We start from the raw sequence: 26,806 nt of genomic DNA, 5'->3' as shown, positions 1-26,806 counted from the left end.
ATAAACAGCCTTATTCAAAGAGAATACAAATCAAAGCACTCCAGCACTTATATTCATGCAAATACCAAAGAAAAGAAACCATATAACTTACTATCTGATCTCTTTGTCCTTACACTTAGAAACAGAAGAGTAGAAAGCAGAAAACTACTTCTCCAAAGCTCAGAGAAAGCAGGCAGACAGAAAACAAAAACTCAGACACAAAATTCCCTCCACCCAAAGTTGAAAAAATCCGGTTTCCTGATTTTCACCTGAAGCACCTGACCAGAGGACCAGAGACATTAACCCTTAGCTATCTGTTTATGACAAGGGGTCTCCCATCTCTCTGAAGAACACTTGAACCACTGAGCTAGGGGGAGTTCTGATGTTGGGCTTCCTCCTGCTCTCCCATTCAAGCTGTTCTGTTGTGGATAAATAATGAAACAGGGATCAGACGCCAGGGCTCCCACCGGGCTACAGCAGCATTCCTGGTCACTTGCTCTCTCAGTCTGACCCAACGACTGTTCCACTGTGGATAAGTGCGAAACTGAAATCTGTTCAAGGGGAAATGTGTGTCCTCTCTAATATCCACATAACTAGCCAGATGAGTTCCAAAACTGGTGTTCTCGTTCCAGGGTTGGGGTGGAGTTTGCAGGGTTGAGTTGTTTTCCCCAACGTGTTCCCCACATCTGCCCCCATTTCTCCCCTCCCCCAGAATGGTTTGTTTTTCAAAGTCAAGAGAAGGCCTGGGTCAGAGAGTAGTTGTTAATGGCTCCCAATCCTGCTGGAAAGGTATAACAAGTGGGGTTCCGCAGGGGTCTGTTTTGGGACCGGTTCTGTTCAATATCTTCATCAACGATTTAGATGTTGGCATAGAAAGTACGCTTATTAAGTTTGCGGACGATACCAAACTGGGAGGGATTGCAACTGCTTTGGAGGACAGGGTCAAAATTCAAAATGATCTGGACAAATTGGAGAAATGGTCTGAGGTAAACAGGATGAAGTTCAATAAAGATAAATGCAAAGTGCTCCACTTAGGAAGGAACAATCAGTTTCACACATACAGAATGGGAGGAGACTGTCTAGGAAGGAGTATGGCAGAAAGAGATCTAGGGGTCATAGTAGACCACAAGCTTAATATGAGTCAACAGTGTGATACTGTTGCAAAAAAAGCAAACGTGATTCTGGGATGCATTAACAGGTGTGTTGTAAACAAGACACGAGAAGTCATTCTTCCGCTTTACTCTGCGCTGGTCAGGCCTCAGCTGGAGTATTGTGTCCAGTTCTGGGCACCGCATTTCAAGAAAGATGTGGAGAAATTGGAGAGGGTCCAGAGAAGAGCAACAAGAATGATTAAAGGTCTTGAGAACATGACCTATGAAGGAAGGCTGGAGGAATTGGGTTTGTTTAGTTTGGAAAAAAGAAGACTGAGTGGGGATATGATAGCAGTTTTCAGGTATCTAAAAGGGTGTCATCAGGAGGAGGGAGAAAACTTGTTCACCTTAGCCTCCAATGATAGAACAAGAAGCAATGGGCTTAAACTGCAGCAAGGGAGATTTAGGTTGGACATTAGGAAAAAGTTTCTAACTGTCAGGGTAGTTAAACACTGGAATAGATTGCCTAGGGAAGTTGTGGAATCTCCATCTCTGGAGATATTTAAGAGTAGGTTAGATAAATGTCTATTAGGGATTGTCTAGACAATATTTGGTCCTGCCATGAGGGCAGGGGACTGGACTCGATGACCTCTCGAGGTCCCTTCCAGTCCTAGAGTCTATGAAAAAAAACCTTGTTTCCCAAGAAGGGGGATCTCCACAACCTTAGGAATTGGCGTCCTGTCTCGCTCCTCAGAACGCACTACAAAGTCGTAGCAAAGGCCATCTTGCTGCGGCTGGGGTCTGTGCTGGTGGATGTGGTCCACCCTGACCAGACATACATCATCCTGGGCTGGACCATCCTTGATAACCTGTACTTGATCTGGGACCTCTTGCAGCTGGGGTTTAGGGATGGTCTGTCTTTTGCCCTCCTATCTCTAGACCAAGAGAAGGTGTTCGACCGGATGGACCACAGGTATCTCCTGGGCACTCTGTGAGCCTTCGGTTTCAGGCCCCAGTTTATGGGGTTTCTTCAGGTGCTGTATGCTTCTGCAGAGTGTCTGGTCAAGGTTCAACTGGACCCTGACTAAGCCGGACAGCTTTGGGCGAGGGGTGTGCCAGGGTGTCCACTATTGGGTCAGCTGTATGCTCAGCTCTTCTTTTGTCTGCTCTGCTGGAAGTTGACGGGGTTGGTGCTGTGAGAGCCGGAGTTGCAGCTGGTCCTGTTTGCATATGCCAACGACGTGCTCCTCACAGTCCAGGACCCGGGTGACCTGGTGCAGGTGGAGGCTTGCCAGGCCATCTACTCGGCAACCTCCTCTGCCCGGGTTAACTGAGTCAAAAGCTCTAGTCTAGTGGTTGGGGACGGGTGGCAGGTGAGATCTGTCCCACCTGTGCTTCAGGCCATCTGGTAAGGCACAGGTCCGCTGCTCTATCTCAGCGTTTATCTTTCTGCCACACATCCATCTCCGCTGGAGAACTGGCAAGGTTTAGAGGGCAGGGTAGAGGAGCGGCTGTGGAGGTGGAAGGGACTACTCCGAGGGAGGGCACTAGTATTGAACCAACTAGTACTGTCCATGCTCTGGCACTGACTCAACACCCTGGTCCTGGCCCCGAGTTTCCTGGCCAACCTCCAGAAGTTGGTTCTGGAGTTCTTTTGGCCAGGACTGCACTGGGTCTTTGCACAGGTTCACCACCTGCCCCTGGAGGAGGGAGGACAGGGCCTGTAGTCCTCAGGTCCACGTCTTCCGCCTATAGGCCCTGCAGAGGTTCCTTTATGGTGCAGGTAGTCTGAGGTGGAGCATACTGGTGCACGCTTTCCTGCGCCGCTTCTGAGGGCTCCAATATGACCGGCAGCTCCTTTATCTCCAGCTAAGAGGTCTTCCATGAGACCTCTCTGGGCTGCCGGTCTTCTACTAGGACCTCCTCCGGACCCGGAAACAGGTCTCGGCAACCAGGTCCGTGGCGGCCACCGAGCGGGCGGATCTCCTCACAGTGCCCCTGCTACACAACCCCCAGCTCCATGTGCAGGTGGCAGAGTCCCCCTCGGTGCGACAGAAGCTGGTCCTGGCAGAAGTCACCAGACTCAGAGACCTCCTGGACTACGACTGGGGAGACTGGCTGGATCCCCTGATGCTTGCCCAGTGCATGGGGCTCTCCAGCCCTCATACTTCAGGAGGTGAGGGCTGCTCTACTGTGCACTGCTCGGGCTTACCTGGACCTCCCCACTCACCTTACAACCCAGGTTCTCTGGACCTTTTCACTGGGCCCCTGCCCCATAGACCTACCTGGCCATCCCACTCCTTCACCGAGAGCTGGCTGCCCAATTTGCAGCCAGATCACTTCCGGATCGCGCTGAGGAAACATCTGCACACGCTCGTGCTCCACACTCTTCACATCCTCACCCTTGTGTCCAGCTCTGACATGAAGTGGCAGGACCTCCTACCACCTTGGAAGGGTGAGGAACCCCAGTCGGCCAGCCTCTACTCCACCCTGGTCCCAAAGGCCACTAGGGATGTCAGTTGGCGGCTCCTTCATGGAGTCATGAGCATGGGCATATTCTTGGCTTGGTTTGCCCCTGTCCTGGACACCTGCCCCAGACACCTGCCCCTTTTGGGGCGTGAGGGAGACCCTGGCACACATATCTGGAGTGCTCCAGGTTGCAGCCCCTATTCCGGCTCCTCTTAGATATTCTATTGCATTTTTGGCCGCACTTTCCCCTCACCTCTTTATCTATGCACTCCCTATCTGTGGCTCCACAAAGTTGCGGGACCTCCTTGTCAGCCTCCTCCTAGCACTGGCCAAAATGGCCATCTACAAGACCAGAGAGAGGAGGTTGGCTGACAGGGTTTCCTGTGACTGTGGGACCCATTTCTGATCCTCTGTCCACTCATGTATCCGGGCAGAGTTCCTCTGAGCGGCATCCACTGGCTTCTTGACATCTTCAAGGAGCAGTGGGCGCTGTCCGGGGTTCTCTGCTGGGTGTCCCCATCAGGTTCCCTTCATTTAGTCTTGTGACCTCACACCCATCCCTGTTATATCTTTAGTTGTCCCCCGTAATTACTTGAGATTCTGGACCTTGTGGATCCTCCCCTTAGGCTGCTGCAGGTATGAGGGAGCCTTGCCTGTGCCAGCTGGGTGTTAACTCCGCAATGCAACCAGCCCATCCACCCCTTGAGCATTCGTCTCTGGGCTAGCCCAGCCCTGTCTTTTGCCTTGCAGGCTGACAATCAATGCACCACAGATTTCAAGTCCCTTCAAGGTGGCCCCCTGTGGGGTCCAGCCCCGATCACTGGATACCCACAGAAATCCCTGATCCCTTGTTTCCAGAGGAACAGCACATCCTCGTTTACCAGTTTGGCCTTAGCTTACCGCTCTTGTATCACACACAACTCTTCAACTCAATTCTAAAGCAAAAGGAGATGTATTTAAGACAGAACAGAGAGTCAAATAGAAGCCTATGTGAGAGCTGGAAACAAATGGCTAGCTCTGAAACAAAATCATAACTCACATTCCAGATCCTACACTTAACTAACAAGTTATCCTCCAGTCTAGAAAAATGTCTCTCACCCAAGTTCCCTCCAGCATTTTCAGCCAAGCCTGGCTGAGACCCCTTTTTCATGATGTCAATTCTCTGTCAGTTTACTTCCTTGGCACCTGATGTTGGGGTCTTTTTGCTCCTCAAACATATCAGAATGTCCCTTTGATGTTTACCTACAGCTGGGATTCCCCCTTCAATGCTGACTTCTTCCTGTTAGTTTCTTTCTGAAGTCTCTGCCAGCTCCTCATTTGCATTTGACTTAGACGTTGTATGGCATACAGCACACAATGGTCCACCATGGAGATAAGCATTGCCCACCCTCCCATCTGCAGGACTTTGTCTCAAGACCCACTACCTTTAAGAAGCCTGCTTTATCTACATGGCCTACAGAACCTAATTTTCAGTGCTCCTTTCATATTTCCCATACCTACATCTCACAATGGTTATGATAACCTGTGTGATCCAGGGTTTCATTAGAGAACTTACATGACATTCTTTTGGTGAACCCAGGGGGTCCCTGTGTCTCCCAGTGCCCTCTGCCACTTGGCATCATGAGGTTCTTGGATCACAGGTACCCCTGCGGGAATCTAGTGGCCTGCATCAAGGGCAAACTCCAAAAGCTAGTCCATTTGAAGTTATTCAGGTTTTGTTTATTTCTGGTTTGATGGAGGAACCAATGGAACTGCTCCGAGTCCTGCATGGAATGACAGCGTGCCCAGAGAGAAACAGGCATCTGTTCTCAATACCATACCTGTGGGGAGCCCATGGGATGGCATGCAACTGTTCCATTCCACTGACAGCTCTTAATATGTATTTGTACCCACAGCACTAATAACTGATTAAGGCTTCATAGCCCTATGCTCAGGCAAGCCAGCTCTCATGGTCCAGCATCTTAGAGCTAAGCTACCTGAGAGGTTGCATCATGTTCCTCCTGAGAAAGCTAGGAATAAAACCCAGGTGTTCTACAGCTGACCCCAGTCACAACTATGCTGCTCTCTGAAATGAATGCATGGAGGTAATGTGGTTGGTTACCCTTCCTGGGTTTGGGAACTGGTCACTAATTTTGGCTTAGCTGCACTGACCCTCAGAGTCTCCTCCACGAAATGAGGACAGTAATTATTCCTGCTGTTTGTCTAGATACAGCCAATAACATTTGGGAGGGAGAGAAACAAGCTGAGTGCAGAGAAAGAAGGTGGATTTAAGGGATGTCAGGGCCTTAGAGCTTCCCAACTAGAGGACCCAGATTTTGGTGGAAGGGCTGGAATTGTGCCAGAGGCAGGGAAAATGTACTTATGGCATGGAGGCTGGATCTCAATTAGTCAGAGGGGACAAGAACAGAGGGACCATAGGAATATGGGCTGGAAAGCATTGAGAGAAGTGGTCTGATGGTTGAGACACCACCTTGGCATGCAAGAGACCAAGGTTAAATTCCACACTCTGCCAAAGCCACCCTGGGTAATTTCAATCATCCCAGGAGTTACTCTTTTCCCTGTTTGTGTGAAAGGCAGTCAGCACTCTCTTACCACCCAGGGGTGCTGTTAGGGGCATTTTTGTACTGCGGGCAAGGTGCTGACATTAGTCAGCCCCCATCACAACCTTTATAGCTCAGAGTCCCTTCCAAATCTAGCCGCACAGCAAGCCTACAAGGGCCATTGCTTTGAGTGTTACATTTGGTTGAGGAAAAGGGGCTGCTCCTTCCTCATCAGCTTCAATGCCCCACTGCAGCATCACATGTCAGAGAGGCTGAATAAGCACTGCTGCAGAGCTTGTTCTGGGAACATCCACCATGCTGCTCCCTATGCCCTCCCTGGGCTTGCTAATAGCATGTCTTGTTTGTGCCACCCTGGGCAAGATCTGCACCCCAAACAGTTAGAGGGGAGAGGTTGTTTGAACAAATGACATCCTGTCACATAGCAGGGTGGGATGTGTTCTCTACAGTGGTAGGTAAAGAGAGAGAGAGAGAGAGAGAGAGAGAGAGAGAGATCGATCAAGATAGCAGAGCCCTTTAGACTTCAGTTTGAGCAGAGTCTGCCCCAGATGCATGATCAGTTTGGAGCAGGCCTCACTGGTCTGCAGCCCAGAGCATGAGCAGAAACTGGAAGATTTTTTAAGACAGGGATGGGTAAACAAAGGCCCACAGGCCACATCTGGCCCATCAGACCTTTTAATCCAGGACTTGAGCTCCTGATGGGGAGCAGGGTCAGGGGCTTGCTCTGCCCACCGAGCACTGCCCAGCCCCCAAAGCCTAAACTCCTTGATGAGCACCAGCTTCCTGCACACAGAGTCACACTGCCCAGACTTGACTGACCTTGCTTAGCCAGACTTCATCACACTGTTTCCAGAATCAGAACCATGCCCCTATAGGGTAGTGTACCCTATCCCCACAGTGCCAGCTTCTGCCCAGACTAGCCAATGATCCTGTGATGCTGCTGGTCTTGATATCACCCTCCAGACTCTCACAACTGCCCAAGGGCCACACCCATCCTAAGGGGTGTGGTACAGCCACCTTAGTGTCACTGCAGGTAGGGCCCTTAGGAGTCCCCCATAGCACCCCGTAGAGGTAATTTCAGTCCATGGTGAGAAGAACTTGGTGAGCCTGCTCACCTTAGACACAAGGATTGGGGGAAGTTAGCCTAGAGAAGTGGTTCTCAAACTGTAGGTTAGAGCCCCAAAGTAGGTCATGACCCCATTTTAATGGAGTTGCTAGGGCTGTGGTAGACAGGCTGGGGCTGAAGCCACAAACTGAGCCCCCATTATCCAGTGCCAAAGCCCAAGGCTGAAGCCCTTGGTTTAATGCCCTGGGCTGGGACAGTAATTGTCATCAGAAGGAGGTTGTGGTGCCCATTGGTGTGTCCATGATGTGATTGGTGCATCAACCACACCATTCCCTCCCCCACAGAAAGGAAGGCATCTCCCTTGCTCATTAAGAATAAGTCATGGACTAGACTCAATTCACTGAATTTATTTACATTAGAGAGAAGGTACAAGACATGTGACTGCTCAGGCACTAGAGTGGCTGCATCTTCTGTATACAAGTATCCCCAGAGTGATGAAGGCCAGTGCAATGGCAGCTGCCATGGAGATCAGCCCAGCTGTAGAAGAGAATCCTACAAAAAGAACAGGTGGTTAAAACTGCAACTAGTTGCTTTTCTAGCTACCTCTCCATAAAAATCCACCATGGACTTGCTGGGTACATTAGTGAAGGCCATAGTTAAAGTTGGGGATTTTATTTGAGCTATATTGAAGGGTTCTGATTTTTGAAGTGGTTTTAGCAATACCAATTGGATAATGTTTACTAGAAGTGGCTGGAGTAGGAGATCAGCATCTGTTTATAAATCTCACTAGATAATAAGTTGCAGGGCTCAGGCCAAAACTGGTGTCCCAGGAGATAAGCCCAGGCTGCAATGGCTGACAGACCTATGTTTGACTGGCTCTGGTTGGACTGTTTCAACAAGGAGCCTTGTTGACTCATTCCTAACACCCACTTCTTGGACTAAAGGATTCTTACAGCTGACTTTGCATGACTCATTTCTTTCATCCTTTAGATCAGCTTTTCCAAGCCAACACAATATAGATTAATAAGTGACAATGGAGGCACTGTGTGACTTGTTCACTAGAACTACTTACCCTCTGAGGCTGCCTTCTCCACTGCCATTTGATCAGTTGAGAGATCCCTTGATCCTCGATAAGCATCAAGGATGACTAGGGGTCCTACCACAACATCAGCCTCAGCTTCCCTCACCAAGGGGTCACCTGTATTGGGGAAGAGAAGCACTACTAGAGCACCAATACATGTCAGGTTAGTCTCACTCATCCCATTTTGGGTGGAAGATTCTCTAGGAACAGTCTGTTGGAGTAAGCCAGACATCTTCCCAGGTGAAGTGGGCACAGAACCTACCATGCCTGGAGGCCACATCTCTCTGGAAGCGCCTCCCTGGCCATCTGTCCAGAGGTCTGACTCTCCCAGACTGTCCAGCCAGTCCACAGTTCCCAGTCTCACAGCACCTGCAGATGTCTCTGGTGCCTTCCACTGGAGACCAGCTGCAACAGAACAGGGACAATCATCTACAGGGAAGTGTTCCTCTCTAGGCTGCCCATCACTCCCCCGATGGGGTTCTAGTCTACTCACATGTTGCCTGCTTTGTTGAAGGAACAAGCCTTATTCAAGGGATCTGGGGCTTGCTCAACTGCAGTGACTTTCAGATGACAGGTGATGTAGATCTGGAGGGGAAGTGGGAAGAGGGGTTAGTACCATCCCAGGGGACACTAACACCTGCTTAGCCTGGGGGAATTGACTTGGAGCAAAAATCTGGGAGCTCACCAAGTTCCTGGCATCTCCTGCAAACCTGAACACATCCACCATGAACTGCAGTGTGTCCTGCCTGGGCCTGGGGAATATGAAGGCTGAGGTGGTGTCATCTGACCTACCATCCACCAGGCATCTACACACAAGAACCAAGGGTCAGTGAGAGTTCCTGATCAGTCTTGTTTTACACTAGAAAGGGCTCCCAGCTCTTACCCATTGAAGTCAATGACAGTATAGCGGGGAGAGGAGTTCCTGTCTGGGGTCAAGGTGGCCACGCAGCTGTCCACAAAGAGCCTCAGAGCCACATGGTTCCCAGTGTTGACATCAGCTTGGATATGCATGACCTCCCCCAGCTGGAATCCATTGGAGGGTCTCTCAGCACTCCAGTCATCTGGAAGGCAAGCTCACAGTGAGCAGGACAGGCAGGCAGGGTCGGGCTCCCCTGAAGTCTTCTCCCACCTACCATTCATCAGGCGCAGGGAGAAACTCAGCCCCTCCTCTGCAGACAGAGTGGAGCTGAAGGGAATCCAGGTTGGCTTGATGGCTTTACTGCTCACATTGTCCTTCCTGTGAGAGGAGCAAACCTCAGTCACTGAGCCAGATCCCACAACAGGGACTGAATGGGAGGGAGGGGACCTGAGCACCTCAGACACTCACCTGGGATAGTGACACTCAATAGGAATCACAGCTGGATTGGTTCTCAGGATTATTGGGTTGCTGGCAGGGCTGGGGTTATAGTTCAGCCTTGTGCTATAAACCAGGGAGTCTGGGGTCATCTGAGAAGAGCCAAACATGGAAAGGTTAACACTTGTGTATGTTTCATCCCTCACTCTCTCAGATCCTGGGAGACATACCTGTCCTTGCTTACAGACAGCCCCACAACCTGAAGCAAATGCTCACCAGCAGCCACACAACAAAAACACTAGTCTAGGAACCTATCCTTGTAACAAAGCTGTCATAACCTAGTTCCAGATTTGGACCTTAGCGTCCAAAATATGGGGGTTAGCATTGAAAACCTCCAAGCTTAGTTACCAGCTTGGACCTGGTAAAGCTGCCACCACCCAAAAAATTAGAGTGTTTTGGGGCACTCTGGTCCCCCAAAAAACCTTCCCTGGGGACCCCAAGACCCAAATCCCTTGAGTCTCACAACAAAGGAAAATAAACCTTTTCCCTTCCCCCCTCCAGGTGTTCCTGGAGAGATACACAGAAGCAAGCTCCGTGAATTTAAACAGAGGGATTCCACCCTCTCTATTTCCAGTCCTGGAAACACAAGTACTTCCCTCTTCACCCAGAGGGTATGCAAAGTCAGGCTAGTAAATCTAACACAAAGATTTTCCCCCTGACTTCTTCCTCCCACCAATTCCCTGGTGAGCACAGACTCAATTCCCTGGAGTTCCCTACTAAAGAAAAACTCCAACAGGTCTTAAAGAGAAAGCTTTATGTAAAAAGAAAAAAAATACATAAAAATGGTAAAAATGGTCTCTCTGTATTAAGGTGACAAATACAGGGTCAATTGCTTAAAAGAAATATGAATAAACAGCCTTATTCAAAAAGAATACAATTCAAAGCACTCCAGCAACTACACACATGTAAATACAAAAAAAAAAAAAAACATATAAATCACTATCTGATCTTTTGTACTTACAACTGGGAAACAGAAGATTAGAAAGGCAGGAGATAGAAATCCTCTCATAGCCGAGAGAGAGACAGGCAGAAGACCAAGAACAAAGGACTCACACTCCCTCCACCCAGATTTGAAAAAGTCTTGTTTCCTAATTGGTCCTCTGGTCAGGTGTTTCAGGTTACTTTTCCAGGTGTAAGAGACATTAACACTTAGCTATCTGTTTATGACAAAAGCCCAATGCTAACTCTGTCCATATATCTACTCAGGTGACACCATCATAGGACCTAGTCACATCAGCCATGCCATCAGGGACTCATTCACCTGCACATCTACCAATGTGATATGCCATCATGTGCCAGCAATGCCCCTCTGACATGTACATTTGCATAGAGATTGTCCTGTTTGGCCAAAGAATAAACAGACACGAATCTGACATCAGGAATCATACCATTCAAAAAACAGTAGGAGAATACTTCAACTTCTCTAACCACTCAGTGAGGGATGTTAAGGTGGCAATTTTGCAACAGAAAAGCTTAAAAAAAACCACAGTCTTGAACGAGAAGCTGCTGAACTTGAATTAATATGCAGACTAGATACAACTAACTTAGGTTTGAACAGAGACTGGGAATGGCTCGGTCATTACACTAATTAAACCTATTTCCCCATGTTAGGGTATCCTCACACCTTCGTGTCAACCGTCCAAAGTGGGCCATCTTGATTATCACTTCAAAAGTTTCTCCCCTGCTGATAATAGCTTCTCTTAATTAGCCTCTTAAGGTGGAAGTAGCCATACCAACTGTTTCATGTTCTATGTATAAATATCTTCTTACTGTATGTTCCATTCTATGCATCCAATGAAGTGGGCTGTAGCCCACAAAAGCTTAGAATAACAACATTTATTTGAGCATAAGGTGCCACAAGTACTCCTGTTCTTTTTACTAGTGTGCATGGCATTTGAAAAGTCATTCAGATGAGTCCAAGAACAGTCTGAGCCAGATGGAAACAAGAGCTCAAGTCTTCCAACAAGGGCCCAGTCAACTGGGAACTGCCTTTGGAAGGGCTGGACACTAGAATCAGGGGATTGCAGAGCTCAGTCTGCTAGAGCAGCCATAGGAATATGAGAGCCAACGTAGTGCTATTTTGCAGAACTCTACTCGCTAGTTTCCACTGTGCAGGTTGTGGAGGAATCAGACAGTAAAACCTCCAAGTTTCATCTAGTAGTTTCTTTCAGGTGAATTTTGACCAGGGATTAAGTAAGCCAGTTGTCTGTCCCTTTCTCTCCTGCAGCTTATGTGGAGCTCAGGCTAACACCAACCAACCAGTGTATTCAAGTGAGTGGTCTTGTCTGCAAAGTCTCCAGACAGAGTATGAACATGGGGGTCCAGAAGTAAAGTCTGTCTGAGCCACCAGACCAGGCTTCACTTGTAAGCCTGCTCCAGTAGCCAAGCTGGGCAGAACTCTTTGACTAGTGCAGGAGATTGGAAGCTAGTAAGAACAACTCAGGAAAACAGGGAGCTTGTCAATGAAAAGGACAAAAACCCACCCATTGTTCCCTACCATACCCCATTTTTAACCCCATCAGACAAGACAGGGTAGTGATGCTAGGAATCAGTAAGGGCTCCTGGCTTGCAAGAATCCTTACCTGCAAGGTGCTGCCACATTCATGGAGACCAGCTTCAAAAGTCACTGTGTTCTCTGCAGCATTAAGGGATGTGTACTGGCAGGCAGCTGGGCCAAGGCTCAGGTCAGCAGCTTTGACCAGTCGCCCCATCCCAAACAGATCCCTGTGCACAGTGATCACCAGTTGAGCCTCATCACACTGCACCATGACAGGCTGCAGCAGGGACACAACCCTGAGCTGGGAAGCATCAGCCCAAGCATAGGGATAGGGTTGGGCAAGAGAGGGTACATAGGCTTGTCTGCGAGGGGGCTCAGCCCTGAGGATGGGTCTCCAGATAGCTGAGTCCCTCCTAGAGAAATCCCAGGGATTGTAACTGGTCACCTCACTGACCACCCAATACAGGAGAGCAAAGCCCAGGCTCCTTCTGTATCCCATCCTGCCTGCCTGCAGCAACCAAAAGCACAAAGGGAAATTGCTACTCTAGGGCCTTTATAGTCTGACCTAGAACCAGGTGACAACTGCCCCAGGTAATTAACACCTTCCCCTAATCTGCAGTCAGTTGGGACCCAATCATGCCCACTGCCCACACTCTGAGCAAGGAGATGGGAGGGCCAATGGGAATCAGCCCCACCTGTTGGTCAGTTCATCAGCTGCAGTTTGGGTAATTTCTGCTGTTTCATTCAATGGAAGGCTAAGGGTGGGCTCCACCACAAAGGAACCCAGGCTACCCAATCCCAGATTTAGGCCTGTAAATCCTGGGTTATGCTTCACTGTGATCCACAAACCACACAGTGAACTCTGTAGGTTCCTAAATTCACTCAGCAGCACCTAAGTTTTTACAGTATAAAGTTTCTTAGGTGCTTGTGTTTCAGCCTTTGGGCTCGTACTCAGCTGCCTCCCTCTAGGAGTCTGGGCACTTATCTCCCACCTAAACCAAGAATGATCCATGAGCCAGAGAAGTTAGGCATTTAGTTTCCTAAGTCACACGCGGGGCCCAATCCACTAATTGTGCTGCTTACCAGCATAGGCCCCATTCACAATGGAGCAGGATGTGGCATCCACCTCAAAGCTTTTAGTCCAGTGGTTAGAGCATCACCTAGAATGTAGGAGACCCAGGTTTGATTCCCCCTCTCTACTGCAGGGGAGAGAAAGGATATGAACAGGGGTCTCCTATCTCTCAGAAGAATGCTTGAACCACTGAGCTAGGGGGAGTTCTGATGCTGGGCTTCCTCCTGCTCTCCCATTCAAGCTGTTCTGTTGTGGATAAATAATGAAAGAGGGATCAGACGCCAGGGCTCCCACCTCCCACTGGGCTACAGCAGCGTTCCCGGTCACTTGCTCTCTCAGTCTGACCCAACGACTGTTTCACTGTGGATAAGTGCGAAACTGAAATCTGTTCAAGGGGAAATGTGTGTCCTCTCTAATATCCACATAACTAGCCAGATGAGTTCCAAAACTGGTGTTCTCGTTCCAGGGTTGGGGTGGAGTTTGCAGGGTTGAGTTGTTTTCCCCAAAGTGTTCCCTACATCTGCCCCCATTTCTCCCCTCCCCCAGAATGGTTTGTTTTTCAAAGCCAAGAGAGGGCCTGTCCTGGGGGAGGATCCATGTGAAAATGAGATTCCTGGAGTAGGGACTGTGACACTTCTGAGGGCAGGCAGGGTTGTGCGTCACCCTAGTTGCCACCTGCCTCCTGTATGAAGGAGCCTTGCTTTGCACGCAGTGTGCAGCGGCAGTCACAAAAGCAAACTGGATGTTAGGAATCATTTAAAAAGGGATAGAGAATAAGACGGAGAATATCTTATTGCCCTTATATAAATCCATAGTATGCCCACATCTTGAATACTGCGTACAGATGTGGTCTCCTCATCTGAAAAAAGATATACTGGCATTAGGAAAGGTTCAGAGAAGGGCAACTAAAATGATTAGGGATTTGGAACGGGTCCCATGTGAGGAGAGATTAAAGAGGCTAGGACTTTTCAATCTGGAAAAGAGGAGACAAAGGGGGGGATATGATAGAGGTATATAAAATAATGAGTGATGTGGAGAAAATGAATAAGGAAAAGTTATTTATGTGTTCCCATAATATAAGAACTAGGGGTCACCAAATGAAATTAATGGGCTGCAGGTTTAAAACAAATAAAAGGAAGTTCTTCACACAGCGCACAGTCAACCTGTGGAACTCCTTGCCTGAGGAGGTTGTGAAGGCTAGGACTATAACAGGGTTTAAAAGAGAACTGGATAAATTCATGGAGGTTAAGTCCATTAATGACTATTAGCCAGGATGGGTAAGGAATGGTGTCCCTAGCCTCTGTTTGTCAGGGGGTGGAGATGGATGGCAGGAGAGAGATCACTTGATCATTACCTGTTAGGTTCACTCCCTCTGGGGCACCTGGCATTGAACACGGTTGGTAGACAGGATTCTGGGCTGGATGGGCCTTTGGTTTGACCCAGGATGGCCATTCTTATGTTCTGTGCCAGCTGGGTGTTAGCTCCCCAAAGCAACCAGCCCACCAGCCCCTCAAGCATTCTTCTCTGGGCTAGTCCACTCCTGTGTTTTGCCTTGCAGGTTAACAATCAATGCACCCCTGACTTCAAGTCCCTTCAAACTGGGATTCAGCCCTGATCAGTGGATACCCACAGAAATCCCAGATCCTCTGTTTCCAGAGGAACAGCGCATCACCATTTACCAATTTGGTCTTAACTCACCACTCTTGTATCACACACAACACTTCAGCTCAATTCTAAAGCAAAAGGAGATGTATTTAAGACAGAACAGAGAGTCATATAGAAGCCTGTGTGAGAGCTGGAAACAAACAGCTAGCTATGAAACAAAATCATAACCCGCATTTCAGAGCCTACACTTAACTAACAAGTTATCCTCCAGTCTAGAAAAGTGTCTCTCACCCAAGTTCCCTTCAGCATTTTCAGCCAAGCCTGGCAGAGACCCCTTTTTCATGATGTCAATTCTCTGTCAGTTTACTTCCTTGGCACCTGATGTCGGGGTCTTTTTGCTCCACAAACATACCAGAATGTCCCTTTGATGTTTACCTACAGCTGGGATTCCCCCTCCAATGCTGACTTCTTCCTGTTAGTTTCTTTCTGAAATCTCTGCCAGCTCCTCATTTGCATTTGACTTAGATGTTGTATGGCATACAGCACACAATGGTCCACCATGGAGATAAGCATCGCCCACCCCTCCTGTCTGCAGGACTTTGTCTCAAAACCCGCTACCTTTGAGAAGCCTGCTTTATCTACATGGCCTACAGAACTTGATTTTCAGTGCTCCTTTCATATTTCCCATACCTATATCTCACAATGGTTATGATGACCAGTATGACCCAGGGTTTCATTAGAGAACTTACATGACATTCTCTTGGTGAACCCAGGGGATCCCTGTACCCCTCCCCCCCGTTTCCTCTGCCAGTTGGCATCATGAGGTTCTTGAGTCCCAGGTACCCCTGCAGCAATCTAGTGGCCTGCATCAAGGGCAAGCTCCAAAAGCTAGTCCATTTGAAGTTATTCAGGTTTATCGCTGTTTAGTGGCACGACCAATGGGACTGCTGTGAGTCCTGCATGGAATGACAGTGTGCCCAGAGAAAGAGAGAGAGACACCTGTTGTCAACACCATACCTGTGAAGAGCCCATGGGATGGCATGCAACTGTTTCAGTCCGCTGACAGCTCTTAATATGTATTTGTACCCACAGTGCTAATAACTGATTAAGGCTTCATAGCCCTATACTAGGGCAAGGCAGCTCTCATAGTCCAGCATCTTAGAGCTAAAAGTTACTTGAGAGTTTACATCATGTTCCCCCTTGGAAAGCTAGGAATAAAACCCTGGTGTCTCCAGATGACCCCAGTCACAGCCATGCTGCTCTCTGAAATGAATGCATGGAGTTAATGTGGTTGGTTACCCTTCCTGTGCTAAGCATGAGACCACACTCTCCTCTCACAGCTAGGTAGAGAGCCCAGGAATCCTGATTCTCTGCCAAGCAGCTGTAAAGCCCACTTACAGAAAGGTTAGGTCAAGGGTCAGAGGACTGTGTCCAAACCAGGTGACTCCCGTGGGTGTAATTTTGGCTCCACATGATGGAATTGCTCTTTTCCCAGTTTAGCGAAGGTTGCAGCTAAATTTCTATTTAAAAACCAAATTTTGCATCCTTTCTTCAAGGCACCCTAGAAAGCCAGAAAATTGGCAGGTCAGGCAGCTGACAGCTCAACCAGCGGCAGTACCTCCAGGCATTGAATCCACACCCCTCATGAAGCACAAAATTCTTTGTTTGGGAACTGGCCACTAATTCTGGCTTAGCAGCTGAACCTCGGAGTCTCCTCCATGATACAAGGACAGTAATGATTCCTGCTCTTTGCCTAGATACAGCCAACATCATTCGGGAGAAAGAGAAACAAGCTGAGTGCAGAGAAAGGAGGAGGATTTGAGGGAAGTCAGGGCCTTGGAACTTCCCCAGTGAGGGACCCAGAGTTTACTGGAAGGACTGGAATTATGCCAGAGGCAGGGAACATTTACCTACAACAGAGGGGCTGGATCTCAGCTGGGCAGGGGGAGAAGAACAGAGGAACCATGGAAATACAGGCTGGAAAGCAATGAGAACAATGGCCTGATGGTTAAAACACCACCTTGGCATGCAAGAGATGAAGGTTAAGTTTCACATAGTGCCAATGCCTTCCTGGGCAATCTCACTTCATGATCCTGTGTCTCCTTCCACCCTTGTATGATGGGGGTCAGCCCTCCCCTGCCTCCCAGGGTGCTGAGAGTCATTTGACACTGTGCATGAGGTGCTCTGACCTTGGACAGCCCCAAGTCCCTTCAGCTCACAGGTGCATAGCAAACCTACAAGGGCCACTGCTCAGAGAGTTGCATCTGTTAGAGGAAAAAGGTGCTGCTCCCGCCCCACTATCTTGCCTGCCAGCTTCAGCACCCCACTGCAGCATCCCATAGGAGAGGCTGAATGACCACTGCTGCAGAGAGCTTGTTGGGGGAAAATAAACTCTGCTGCTCCCTTTGCTCTCCTCAGCACTGCTGCCAATGTTTGCTTGTGCAATCCTGAGTAAGGTCTGCTCCCCACCCACCTAAAGGGCAGATGTTGTTTGAACAAATGACATCCTGTCATCTAGGACGGTGGGCTACTTTCTACCACTGGAGAGAGCACAACGGAGCAGAGCCCTTTAGACTTGGGTTTGAGTCGAAGCTGCCCTGGGTGCATGATCAGGTTGGAGCAGCCCTCACAGATCTGCAAGTCATGGCCTAGAGCATGAACTGGAAAATTTTTTTAAATTCCTTTTGCATGAGACCAGGACTGGCATGCACAACTAAATCCAGCGTAAGCCAAAGGAATTCACCCCAGAGGTGATCTCAGTCCATGGTGAGAAGAACCTGGCTATCCCACTCACCTGAGAGAGAAGGATTGGGGCAGTTACCTGAGAGCAGCAGTTCTCAAACTGTGGGTTGGGACCCCAAAGTGGGTCACCACCACCCTTTTAATGGGTTTGCCAGGGCTGTGGTAGGCTGCCTGAGGCCAAAGCCACAAACTGAGCCCTGGAGCCAAAGTCCAAGGGCTTCAGCCCTGTGTGGCAGTGCTCAGGCTACAGGCCCTGCTCCCTAGGGCTGAAGCTCTTGGGGTTTGACCCCCTGGGCTGGGGCAGTAATTGTCAAAAGGGGTTGTGGTCCAATGAAGTTTGAGAACCCCTCTCCTAGAGCTTTGCCTAAAGCGAGTCAGGAGGAACTTCCTCCTGAAGTCTGTTTCACTCACGGCACAGTGGCTGGGGGATATTGTTCTCTCTTCTGCTAGAGCCCTGTAATGGTTACAGCTGCCAGCTGGACTGTTCAGGAGAGAAATTCCCCTGCCCTTTGCCTGTGAGAGATACCAGCCATTTGACTCTGGGAACCTGAAGGCAGCAAGCTCTATTCTCCCCACCCTCCCATGATCTCTCCCTATTCAGCCCATTTGTGTGTCCATGGGGTGGCCATCCATTTTCTTTCCCAAAGTAGGTGGAGAGGGCACACACCTCGCTTGCCCATAAAGAATAAGTCATGCACCTGACTCAAGTAATTGGATTTATTTAGACAGAAGGTACAAGGCATGTGACTGCTCAGGCACTAGAATGGCTGCATCTTCTGTATACAAGTATCCCCAGAGTGATGAAGGCCAGTGCAATGGCAGCTGCCATGGAGATCAGCCCAGCTGTAGAAGAGAATCCTACAAAAAGAAGAACAGGTGGTTAAAACTGCAACTAGTTGTTTTTCTAGCTACCACTCCATAAAAATCCACCATGGACTTGTTGGGTACATTAGTGAAGGCCATAGTTAAAGTTGGGGATTTTATTTGAGCTATATTGAAGGGTTCTGATTTTTGAAGTGGTTTTTAGCCATACCAATTGGAGTCCGTCTACTAGAAGCAGCAAAGAGTCCTGTGGCACCTTATAGATTAGACATATTGGAGCATGAATTTTCATGGGTCAGTACCCACTTTGTTGGATGCATGTGGGTATTCACCCACAAGAGCTCATGCTCCAATATATGTCTGTAACCTATAAGGTGCCACAGGACCCTTTGCTGCTTTTACAGATCCAGCCTAAAACAAGGCTGGCCCTCTGATAACTTGTCTACTAGAAGTGGCTGGAACAGGAGATTAGCACCTGTCTATAAATTCACTAGTTAATTGGTTATAGGTCTCAGGCCACAACTGGTGTCCCAGCAGATAAGCCCAGGCTGCAATGGCTGACAGACTTGTTTGACTGGCTCTGCTTGGACTGTTTCAATGAGGAGCCTTGTTGACTCATTCCTAACATCCCCTCCTTGGACTAAAGGATTTGTACAGCTGACTTTGCAAGACTTGTTTCTTCCATCCTTTAGATCAGCTTTTCCCAAGCCAACCTAATGGAGATTAATAAGTAACAATAGAGGCACTGTGTGACTTGTTCTTCGCTAGAACTACTTACCCTCCGAGGCTGCCTTCTCCGCTGCCATTTGATCAGTTGAGAGATCCCTTGATCCTCGATAAGCATCAAGGATGATTAGGGGTCCTACCACAACATCAGCCTCAGCTTCCCTCACCAAGGAGTCACCTGTATTGGGGAAGAGAAGCACTACTAGAGCACCAATACATGTCAGGTTAGTCTCATCCATCCCATTTTGGGTGGAAGATTCTCTAGGAACAGTCTGTTGGAGTAAGCCAGACATCTTCCCAGGTGAAGTGGGCACAGAACCTACCATGCCTGGAGGCCACATCTCTCTGGAAGCGCCTCCCTGGCCATCTGTCCAGAGGTCTGACTCTCCCAGACTGTCCAGCCAGTCCACAGTTCCCAGTCTCACAGCACCTGCAGATGTCTCTGGTGCCTTCCACTGGAGACCAGCTGCAACAGAACAGGGACAATCATCTACAGGGAAGTGTTCCTCTCTAGGCTGCCCATCACTCCCCCGATGGAGTTCTAGTCTACTCACATGTTGCCTGCTTTGTTGAAGGAACAAGCCTTATTCAAGGGATCTGGGGCTTGCTCAACTGCAGTGACTTTCAGATGACAGGTGATGTAGATCTGGAGTGGAAGTGGGAAGAGGGATTAGGACCATCCCAGAGGACACTAACACCTGCTTAGCCTGGGGGAATTGACTTGGAGCAGAAATCTGGGAGCTCACCAAGTTCCTGGCATCTCCTGCAAACCTGAACACATCCACTATGAACTGCAGTGTGTCCTGCCTGGGCCTGGGGAATATGAAGGCTGAGGTGGTGTCTTCTGACCTACCATCCACCAGGCATCTACACACAAGAACCAAGGGTCAGTGAGAGTTCCTGATCAGTCTTGTTTTACACTAGAAAGGGCTCCCAGCTCTTACCCATTGAAGTCAATGACAGCATAGTGGGGAGAGGAGTCCCTATCTGGGGTCAGGGTGGCCACACAGCTGTCCACAAAGAGCCTCAGAGCCACATGGTTCCCGGTGTTGACATCAGCTTGGATATGCATGACCTCCCCCAGCTGGAATCCATTGGAGGGTCTCTCAGCACTCCAGTCATCTGCAAGGTAAGCTCACAGTGAGCAGAGCAGACAGGCAGGGTCGGGCTCCCCTGAAGTCTTCTCCCACCTACCATTCATCAGGCGCAGGGAGAAACTCAGCTCCTCCTCTGCAGACAGGGTGGAGCTGAAGGGAACCCAGGTTGGCTTGATGGCTTTACTGCTCACATTGTCCTTCCTGTGAGAGGAGCAAACCTCAGTCACTGAGCCAGATCCCACAACAGGGACTGAATGGGAGGGAGGGGACCTGAGCATCTCAGACACTCACCTGGGATAGTGACACTCAATAGGAATCACAGCTGGATTGGTTCTCAGGATTATTGGGTTGCTGGCAGGGCTGGGGTTATAGTTCAGCCTTGTGCTATAAACCAGGGAGTCTGGGGTCATCTGGAAGGAAGGGACATTGGACAGATTAAGGGCAAGTAGTTAAGATCAATATTAACAGGTCTCAGCTGAAGACAGTTCTCCAGCCTACAGAAAGTGGGCATATCTTTCAATAAGAGGTTCCTGCGATCATTCTGCTGTAGCAGCTATCAGAATACTGGAGCTACCATAGTACCCTGTTTTGCATGACTCTGCTGACTAGTTTCCTCTGTGCCTGTTCGGAGGCAAGTGCCATAGAGTAACCCCCAGGTACAACATACTCACACCACTACTCAGATTGAGCTACCTGAGAACAGAAACACATTCAGCTGGCCCCTTCCCCTCTGCAGAGCTCAGAGAATTCAAGGTGCCAAACTGTGCTTTACTGTCAGTAAATTCCCTGGCTTGGACTGGGCACACATGTCCAGTGGTGAAATCTGACAGCCATCATGGTTCCCTTCCCATACATGCTCTTAAGCCTGCTTTTAGCACAGACATGAAATTCTCAACTATAAGGAGACTGAAGACTAAGAAAAAAATAGACACCCCTTCCCTCCAGAGGGATAGCCAGTTGGTCAGTAACTGAACCAAGGCCTGCACAGTACTGTTACCTTTTAAAATCCACACAAATAGGAAGTTCCTGGTTTATATGAAGTTGCCTTACCTGTAAGGTGCTGCCACATTCATGGAGCCCAGCTGTAAAAGTCACTGTGTTCTCTGCAGCATTAAGGGACATGTACTGGCAAGCAGCTGGGCCAAGGCTCAGGTCAGCAGCTTTGATCAGTCTCCCAGTCCCAAACAGATCCCTGTGCACAGTGATCACCAGCTGAGCCTCCTCACACTGCACCATGACAGGCTGCAGCAAGGACACAGCCCTGAGCTGGGAAGCATCAACCTGAGCCCAGGGGTAGAGCTGGGAAAGAGAAGGCACATGGGCTTGTCTGCGAGGGGGCTCAGCCCTAGGGGCAGGTCTCCAGATAGCTGAGTCCCTCCTAGAGAAATCCCAGGGATTGTAACCAGTCACCCCACTAACCACCCAGCACAGAAGAGCAAAGCCCAGGGTGCCTCTATACCCCATCCTGCCTGCCTGCAGCAAACCCAGCATAGAGAGAATCTGCTGCTCTGAGCCCTTTATACCCTGCATCTAAAGCCAGGTGACAGCTGCCCCAGGTAATTATCACCCTCCCCTATCCTGCAGGCAGCTGGGGCCCAATCACATCCACGACCCATCACTGGAGCAAGGAAATGGGAGGATCAATGGGAATCAGCCCCACCTGTTGGTCAGTTCATCAGTTGTATTCTGGGAGATTCCTGTGATGTTTTGTTCAATTAAAGGCTGAAATATTTTGATGTGGATGTGAAATATCAGCTGTGCAGCGTCTGCAGTGCTGATGCTCAATGCCAAAGGGGATTTTTACTATGGAGCAGTGATCACTGCAATATGGTTACGTTTGTGACACAATCTCTGTTTAAATTCCTGGTCTCTGAATTTTGCCTCTTATCTGAACTCGGTGTGGTTATCTGCTCGGTGTCCTCATCTGGTTCCCTTTGTTTGACCCTTTGACCTCACTCCTGTCTCTGTTATCTCATTAGTTGTCCTCTGGAATCATTTGGCTTCCAGGTCCTGTGGATCCTCCGCTTAGGCTGGGGGAGGTCCTTCTGCCCACCCACTTCCTGGATCCCAATAGGATCTGAACTCAGCGGGGTTATCTGCTCGGTGTCCCTGTCAGCTTCCCTTCGTTTAGCCCTGTGACCTCACTCCTGTCCCTGTTTTATCTTTAGTTGTCGCCCGTACTCACTTGGAATCCGGGACTTGTGGATCCTCCCCTTAGGCTGCAGGGAGGTCCTTTAGTAGTGAGTGGGCTTCCTGGATCCCAAGGGGATCTGAACTTGGTCTGGATAGTCAGATCAACTCCTAAACTGGCATTCTAGTTCAGCAGCTGAGGTGCGTTTTGGGATGCAAACTTGAGTTCATTTGACCAAAGGGTTTTCCAGCCACAGCTCTCCCAAGTGGCCTGGTTTTAAATGTTGAGTATCCTGTTTGAACAGCCTTATCATGATATTTTTGCACACCTAGGAAATGATTGGGGCGGGATCCATGTGAAATGGAGATTGTTGAGCTACCCCTGCTGAGGGCTAATGTCCAGTCTGAAGAACAAGTTCCAAAACTTAGCCTATCCAAAATCATTGTTTTATTTCTGGTCCTGGGGAATGGCCCAGGGGTTTTCTGTGAGCCCTGCATGCTGTGCCTGTATACACAGCTAAACCCAGGACTCCTCTTTCAACCAAGCGCAGTGGACTGGGCTGGGAACCATGACCCAGTTCCTCAAAGGTAGTTAGGCTCAATGGAAGTTAGGAGCCTAAATACTTTGGAATAACTAGGCCCAGGAGACTGTAAATTCAAGAGTCATTGCTTCCAGTGATGGCTGTTCATATTTATGTGTATTTGTATTTGACTGTAGCTTCCTCTGCATGCACTAGGGGAGACAGGTCTCATTCCCCCCTGTTTTACAGGTAAGGTCACCAAGAGGCTGCACAATGATCCTCTTGGGAAAGATCACGTTAATATCTAGGTCATTAATATGGCAGACCTGACTATCATCCACTGAGCCAGGCTGGCTGTTGAAGCGAACATCCAAAGCATGTGGTTGGTTGTCCTGTCAGTAGCCACAGCTCTAACCACTAGAGAACACTTCCATTCCTGATACAGGCACAGAACTCAGGCAGCCTGAATCTATTGCTGTCTAAAAAACCATTGAACAGTCCACTTACACAGTGGATTAGCTGATTAGGCAGAGGGCCATGGGCTGGTTCTAAAGGGCCTGCATTAAATTGGATGCCGATCACGGTTGGGCATTTTATGGTGCCACATGATGGAATTTCTCTGTGGCCAGTTTCATGAAGGCCACAGTTAAATTTATCTTTAAAACCAAATTTTGCTCACCCTCCCCCCCCAAAAAATATTACTTACATGGGAATTTAGGTAGGTGGCCACTAATTTTGGCCCTTTGCCATTGTACTTCAGTTCCCCTGTGTGAGATGGGGACGATTACACCCTCCTCCCTAACGGCAGTTTTGGGTAGATAAATGCAGTCATGTTTAGGAGACAGAGTGGAAGGATGTCAGGGGCTGGGAGCTGTCTAGAGTAGAACATAGGGCTGTGTTGAAAGAGTAAGGAACGGTGGGAAAGTTAAAGTTGTCCTGGAGGCAGCTGAGCAGTCAGTATCTTGACAGCACTAGGTGTGGGGAGGCTGGGAGAACAGAGGGGTTGTTAGTAATACAGTCAGGGGATAGAGCCAGCTCTGCTCTTTTGAGGGCAGTGTGTGCAGAACCCTGCTGCTGACCTTCAGCTGGGCAGTTGGGTGTTCTTGCAGTTGAAGCACTGGCTTTGGACTCACCAGTTGATGGTTAAATTCCTGGTTCTGCCACTGTATTCTTAGGCGACCACAACCATGAGGCCCCACTGAACTTGAATTAATATGCAAATTAGATGCAATTAACTTAGGTTTAAACAGAGTGGGAATGGTTGGGTCATTACAGTAATTGAATCTATTTCCCTATGTTAAGTTCTCCTCACACCTTCTATGGGTCATCTCAATTATCACTTCAAAGGTTTTTTTTTTTTTTTCCTGCTGACGGTAGCTCATCTCAATTGATTAGACTCTTCCAGTTGGTATGGGTACTTCCACCTTTTCATGTTCTCTGTATGTATAAATATCTCCTGTCTGTGTGTTCCATTCTATGCATCTGAAGAAGTGAGCTGTAGCCCACGAAAGCTTATACTGAAATAAATGTTAGTCTCTAAGGTTCCACAGGTACTCCTGTTCTTTTTTGCAGATACAGACTAACACAGCTGCTATTTTGAAACCATGTCACAGCCTCTCTATGGCTCAGTTTCCACAGGTGTAAAACAGGGATAAAATTTCTTCCCCACATCTTGTGTGAGCAGAGAAACCAACTCTGTGGGTGCTCTGTGGCTGGAACATCCATAGGAAAAAATGGTGGGGGCTAAGCACCCAGTGCAGCCCAATGCCTCCTGCCCACCAGCACACCCCATGGATCAGCACCTCCCCTTCCCTACACCTCCTGTGAGCAGCTGTTTTGCAGCATGCAGGAGGGAGGTGTGAGAATGCAGCGTGCTTGGGGAAAAGGGGTAGAAAGAGGCAGGGCACGGGTGAAGTGGGGGAATGGTGTCAAGCACCAGGCCACCCAGAGGATTCAGGGGGCAAAGCAGGGCAGGTGCAGCACTTGTACTCACCTGGTGGCTGTCTGGGTCTTCAGAACTGCTTCAGCCCTTCAGTGCTGCCAAACACCCAGAGCAACTGAAGGGTCCCCTGCTGCTGAAGACCCAGCCCGCCACCAGGCCAGGGCCCCTATGGGACCTAGGGCAAATTGCCCTACTTGCCCCTCCACCCTGGGCAGCCCTGGCCAAGCATCCCCCAGCACTGTGTATATCAGGATCTCCTCCCTCATGTTAGTGAAGTGCCCAGGTAGCATGGCAATAGCATAAAAACCATTAGTGATGCACCTCCAGTTTTAGGTTCACTGGGGCACATCAGCCCTTCTAAGGGCATGTCTACACTGGCACTGTACAGCACTGCAGCTTTCTTGCTCAGGAATGTTTTTAAGGTCAGGCTTGACAAAGCCCTGGCTGGGATGATTTAGTTGGGAGTTGGACTAGATGATGTCCTAAGGTCCCTTCCAACCCTGATAGTCTATGATTCTATGTGAAAAAACACCCCTGAGTGCAGCAAGTTTCAGTGCTATAAAGCACCAATGTAGACAGTGCACCAGCACTGGTAGCCTCACCCCTTGTGGAGGTGATTTGGAGCCCTAGGAGAGCTCTCTCCCAGTGCTATGCCATGACACAAACCACATTAAAGCACTGCCAGTGTAGACTAGCCCTTAGGTAGTAGCCTGTGTAGGCTATCAGCCTTGAGTAGGGAAAGCCGCATCAGCTCCAGGCCAAAGGCAGTGGTGTTGGTCTTGATGTAAGGACCTCACATGATAGCAGATCCACAGCAGCCCTTGCTAAGCTTTACCAAGGATTCTTCACTCATCCCACTGTGTTAATTTGGTTAGTTCCCCTCCCAGCCCTTGGACCTAGTTATACCTTTGCCTGGCAGATTACATGGTCTTGTGTATGCTATTACACACACACACACACACACCCACACTAACTTAAGCTGTCTACACTACAATCCTAAGTGGACCTATGTTAGGTCACCTTACAGCCACTGCATTAGTTTATTACCAACTGGAGGAGGATAATGTGGACAGCAGCCACAGTGGTAGTGATCCTGGTAATGACATGGTACTAGCTGGAGAGGGGCCCATCTGGGGGACAGAGCCAGTGCTTCTCTCCTCTGTGCTCCCAGCCAGGAGTGCAGCTGCCTAGGCTTCTTGCTTCAAAGAGATCCACACTTGAGTCTAGCTGGCTGCCACACTCCTGGCAGCAACTCTGGGGGAATAGGGCTCCCAGTGGGGAGCCCAGGTAGCAGCCCAAGCCAGGATGGAGTGGAGACAGGGCCAGCTTTAGCAAGTGTAGGGCTGAATTCATGGGGCTTATACTCACCGGTCAGCGCTCTGAGTCTTCAGCAGCACTTGAGATTGCCATGCTCTGCCAGGGCCCATGGGGCTTACTGCACTCTAGACAGGGGAGCAGGGCTTGTTGCACTCTGGCCAGTCCTCAGGTTGTGGGGATGGGGGGTGAAGCAGGGCCATGTGCTTAGAGCTGTCTGCCCACTCTCTGGCCAGGGAAAGGGGCGGTGGGGCTTGCTGGGCTTCTGCTGGGGCAGCAGGGCCATAGGGATTGCCACACTCCAGCCAGGGCAGCAAGGCCCCCTTAGGCACGGGACCCCATTTGGGGGAAGGAAAAAAAAGGGTCAGCCTAAAGCCAGCCCTGAGTGGAAACCTGGCAGCAGTCAGGCTGGGGAAACTGGCTCTCTTGTTAATTTCATAACTTCAGTGGAGCCATGAAATTGACAAGAATGCCAGTCAATAGCTGAAGGAACAGTGTCTACACTGTCACTCCATCACCCTAACTACACTGACAGAAGCACTATGCCACTCATTGAGGTGGTTTTATTATGTTGCCATTGCAGGGGAGTTACACTGGCAGAAGGAACAAGTCAGCAAAACCTGATTTGTTAACAAAACTGTTCAATGCAGACAAGGCCATAGTGTTCCTGACAGCTGTGCTGCTGTCAAGGTCTGATTCCCACTTTGAACTTTAGCATCCAGAAAGTGGGGACCTGCATG

At 49.2% G+C, this 26,806-nt stretch overlaps 2 protein-coding genes across 2 annotated transcripts; both read right to left on the bottom strand.

Moving 5' to 3' along the window:
* Nucleotides 1-7,608: 7,608 nt before the first annotated feature.
* On the bottom strand, nucleotides 7,609-12,606 carry LOC127058609 (zona pellucida sperm-binding protein 3-like). The gene is made up of 9 exons (XM_050968812.1): nucleotides 12,181-12,606; nucleotides 9,572-9,690; nucleotides 9,378-9,481; nucleotides 9,128-9,305; nucleotides 8,930-9,050; nucleotides 8,738-8,829; nucleotides 8,507-8,649; nucleotides 8,236-8,361; nucleotides 7,609-7,715 (listed from the first exon to the last, which is right to left on the bottom strand). The coding sequence occupies exons 1-9, from the start codon at nucleotides 12,592-12,594 to the stop codon at nucleotides 7,609-7,611; spliced, it is 1,404 nt and encodes a 467-aa protein (XP_050824769.1). The 5' UTR covers nucleotides 12,595-12,606.
* Nucleotides 12,607-18,265: 5,659 nt separating this feature from the next.
* Nucleotides 18,266-21,650, bottom strand: LOC127058604 (zona pellucida sperm-binding protein 3-like). Its single transcript, XM_050968792.1, has 9 exons — nucleotides 21,210-21,650; nucleotides 20,451-20,569; nucleotides 20,257-20,360; nucleotides 20,007-20,184; nucleotides 19,809-19,929; nucleotides 19,617-19,708; nucleotides 19,386-19,528; nucleotides 19,115-19,240; nucleotides 18,266-18,372 (listed from the first exon to the last, which is right to left on the bottom strand). Exons 1-9 carry the CDS (start codon nucleotides 21,648-21,650, stop codon nucleotides 18,266-18,268), a joined length of 1,431 nt encoding a protein of 476 aa, XP_050824749.1.
* Nucleotides 21,651-26,806: the final 5,156 nt, after the last annotated feature.

This window comes from Gopherus flavomarginatus, chromosome 9 (assembly GCF_025201925.1).
Source record: "Gopherus flavomarginatus isolate rGopFla2 chromosome 9, rGopFla2.mat.asm, whole genome shotgun sequence".
NCBI lineage: Eukaryota > Metazoa > Chordata > Testudines > Testudinidae > Gopherus > Gopherus flavomarginatus.
This window is presented reverse-complemented; position numbering and strand designations above follow the sequence as displayed.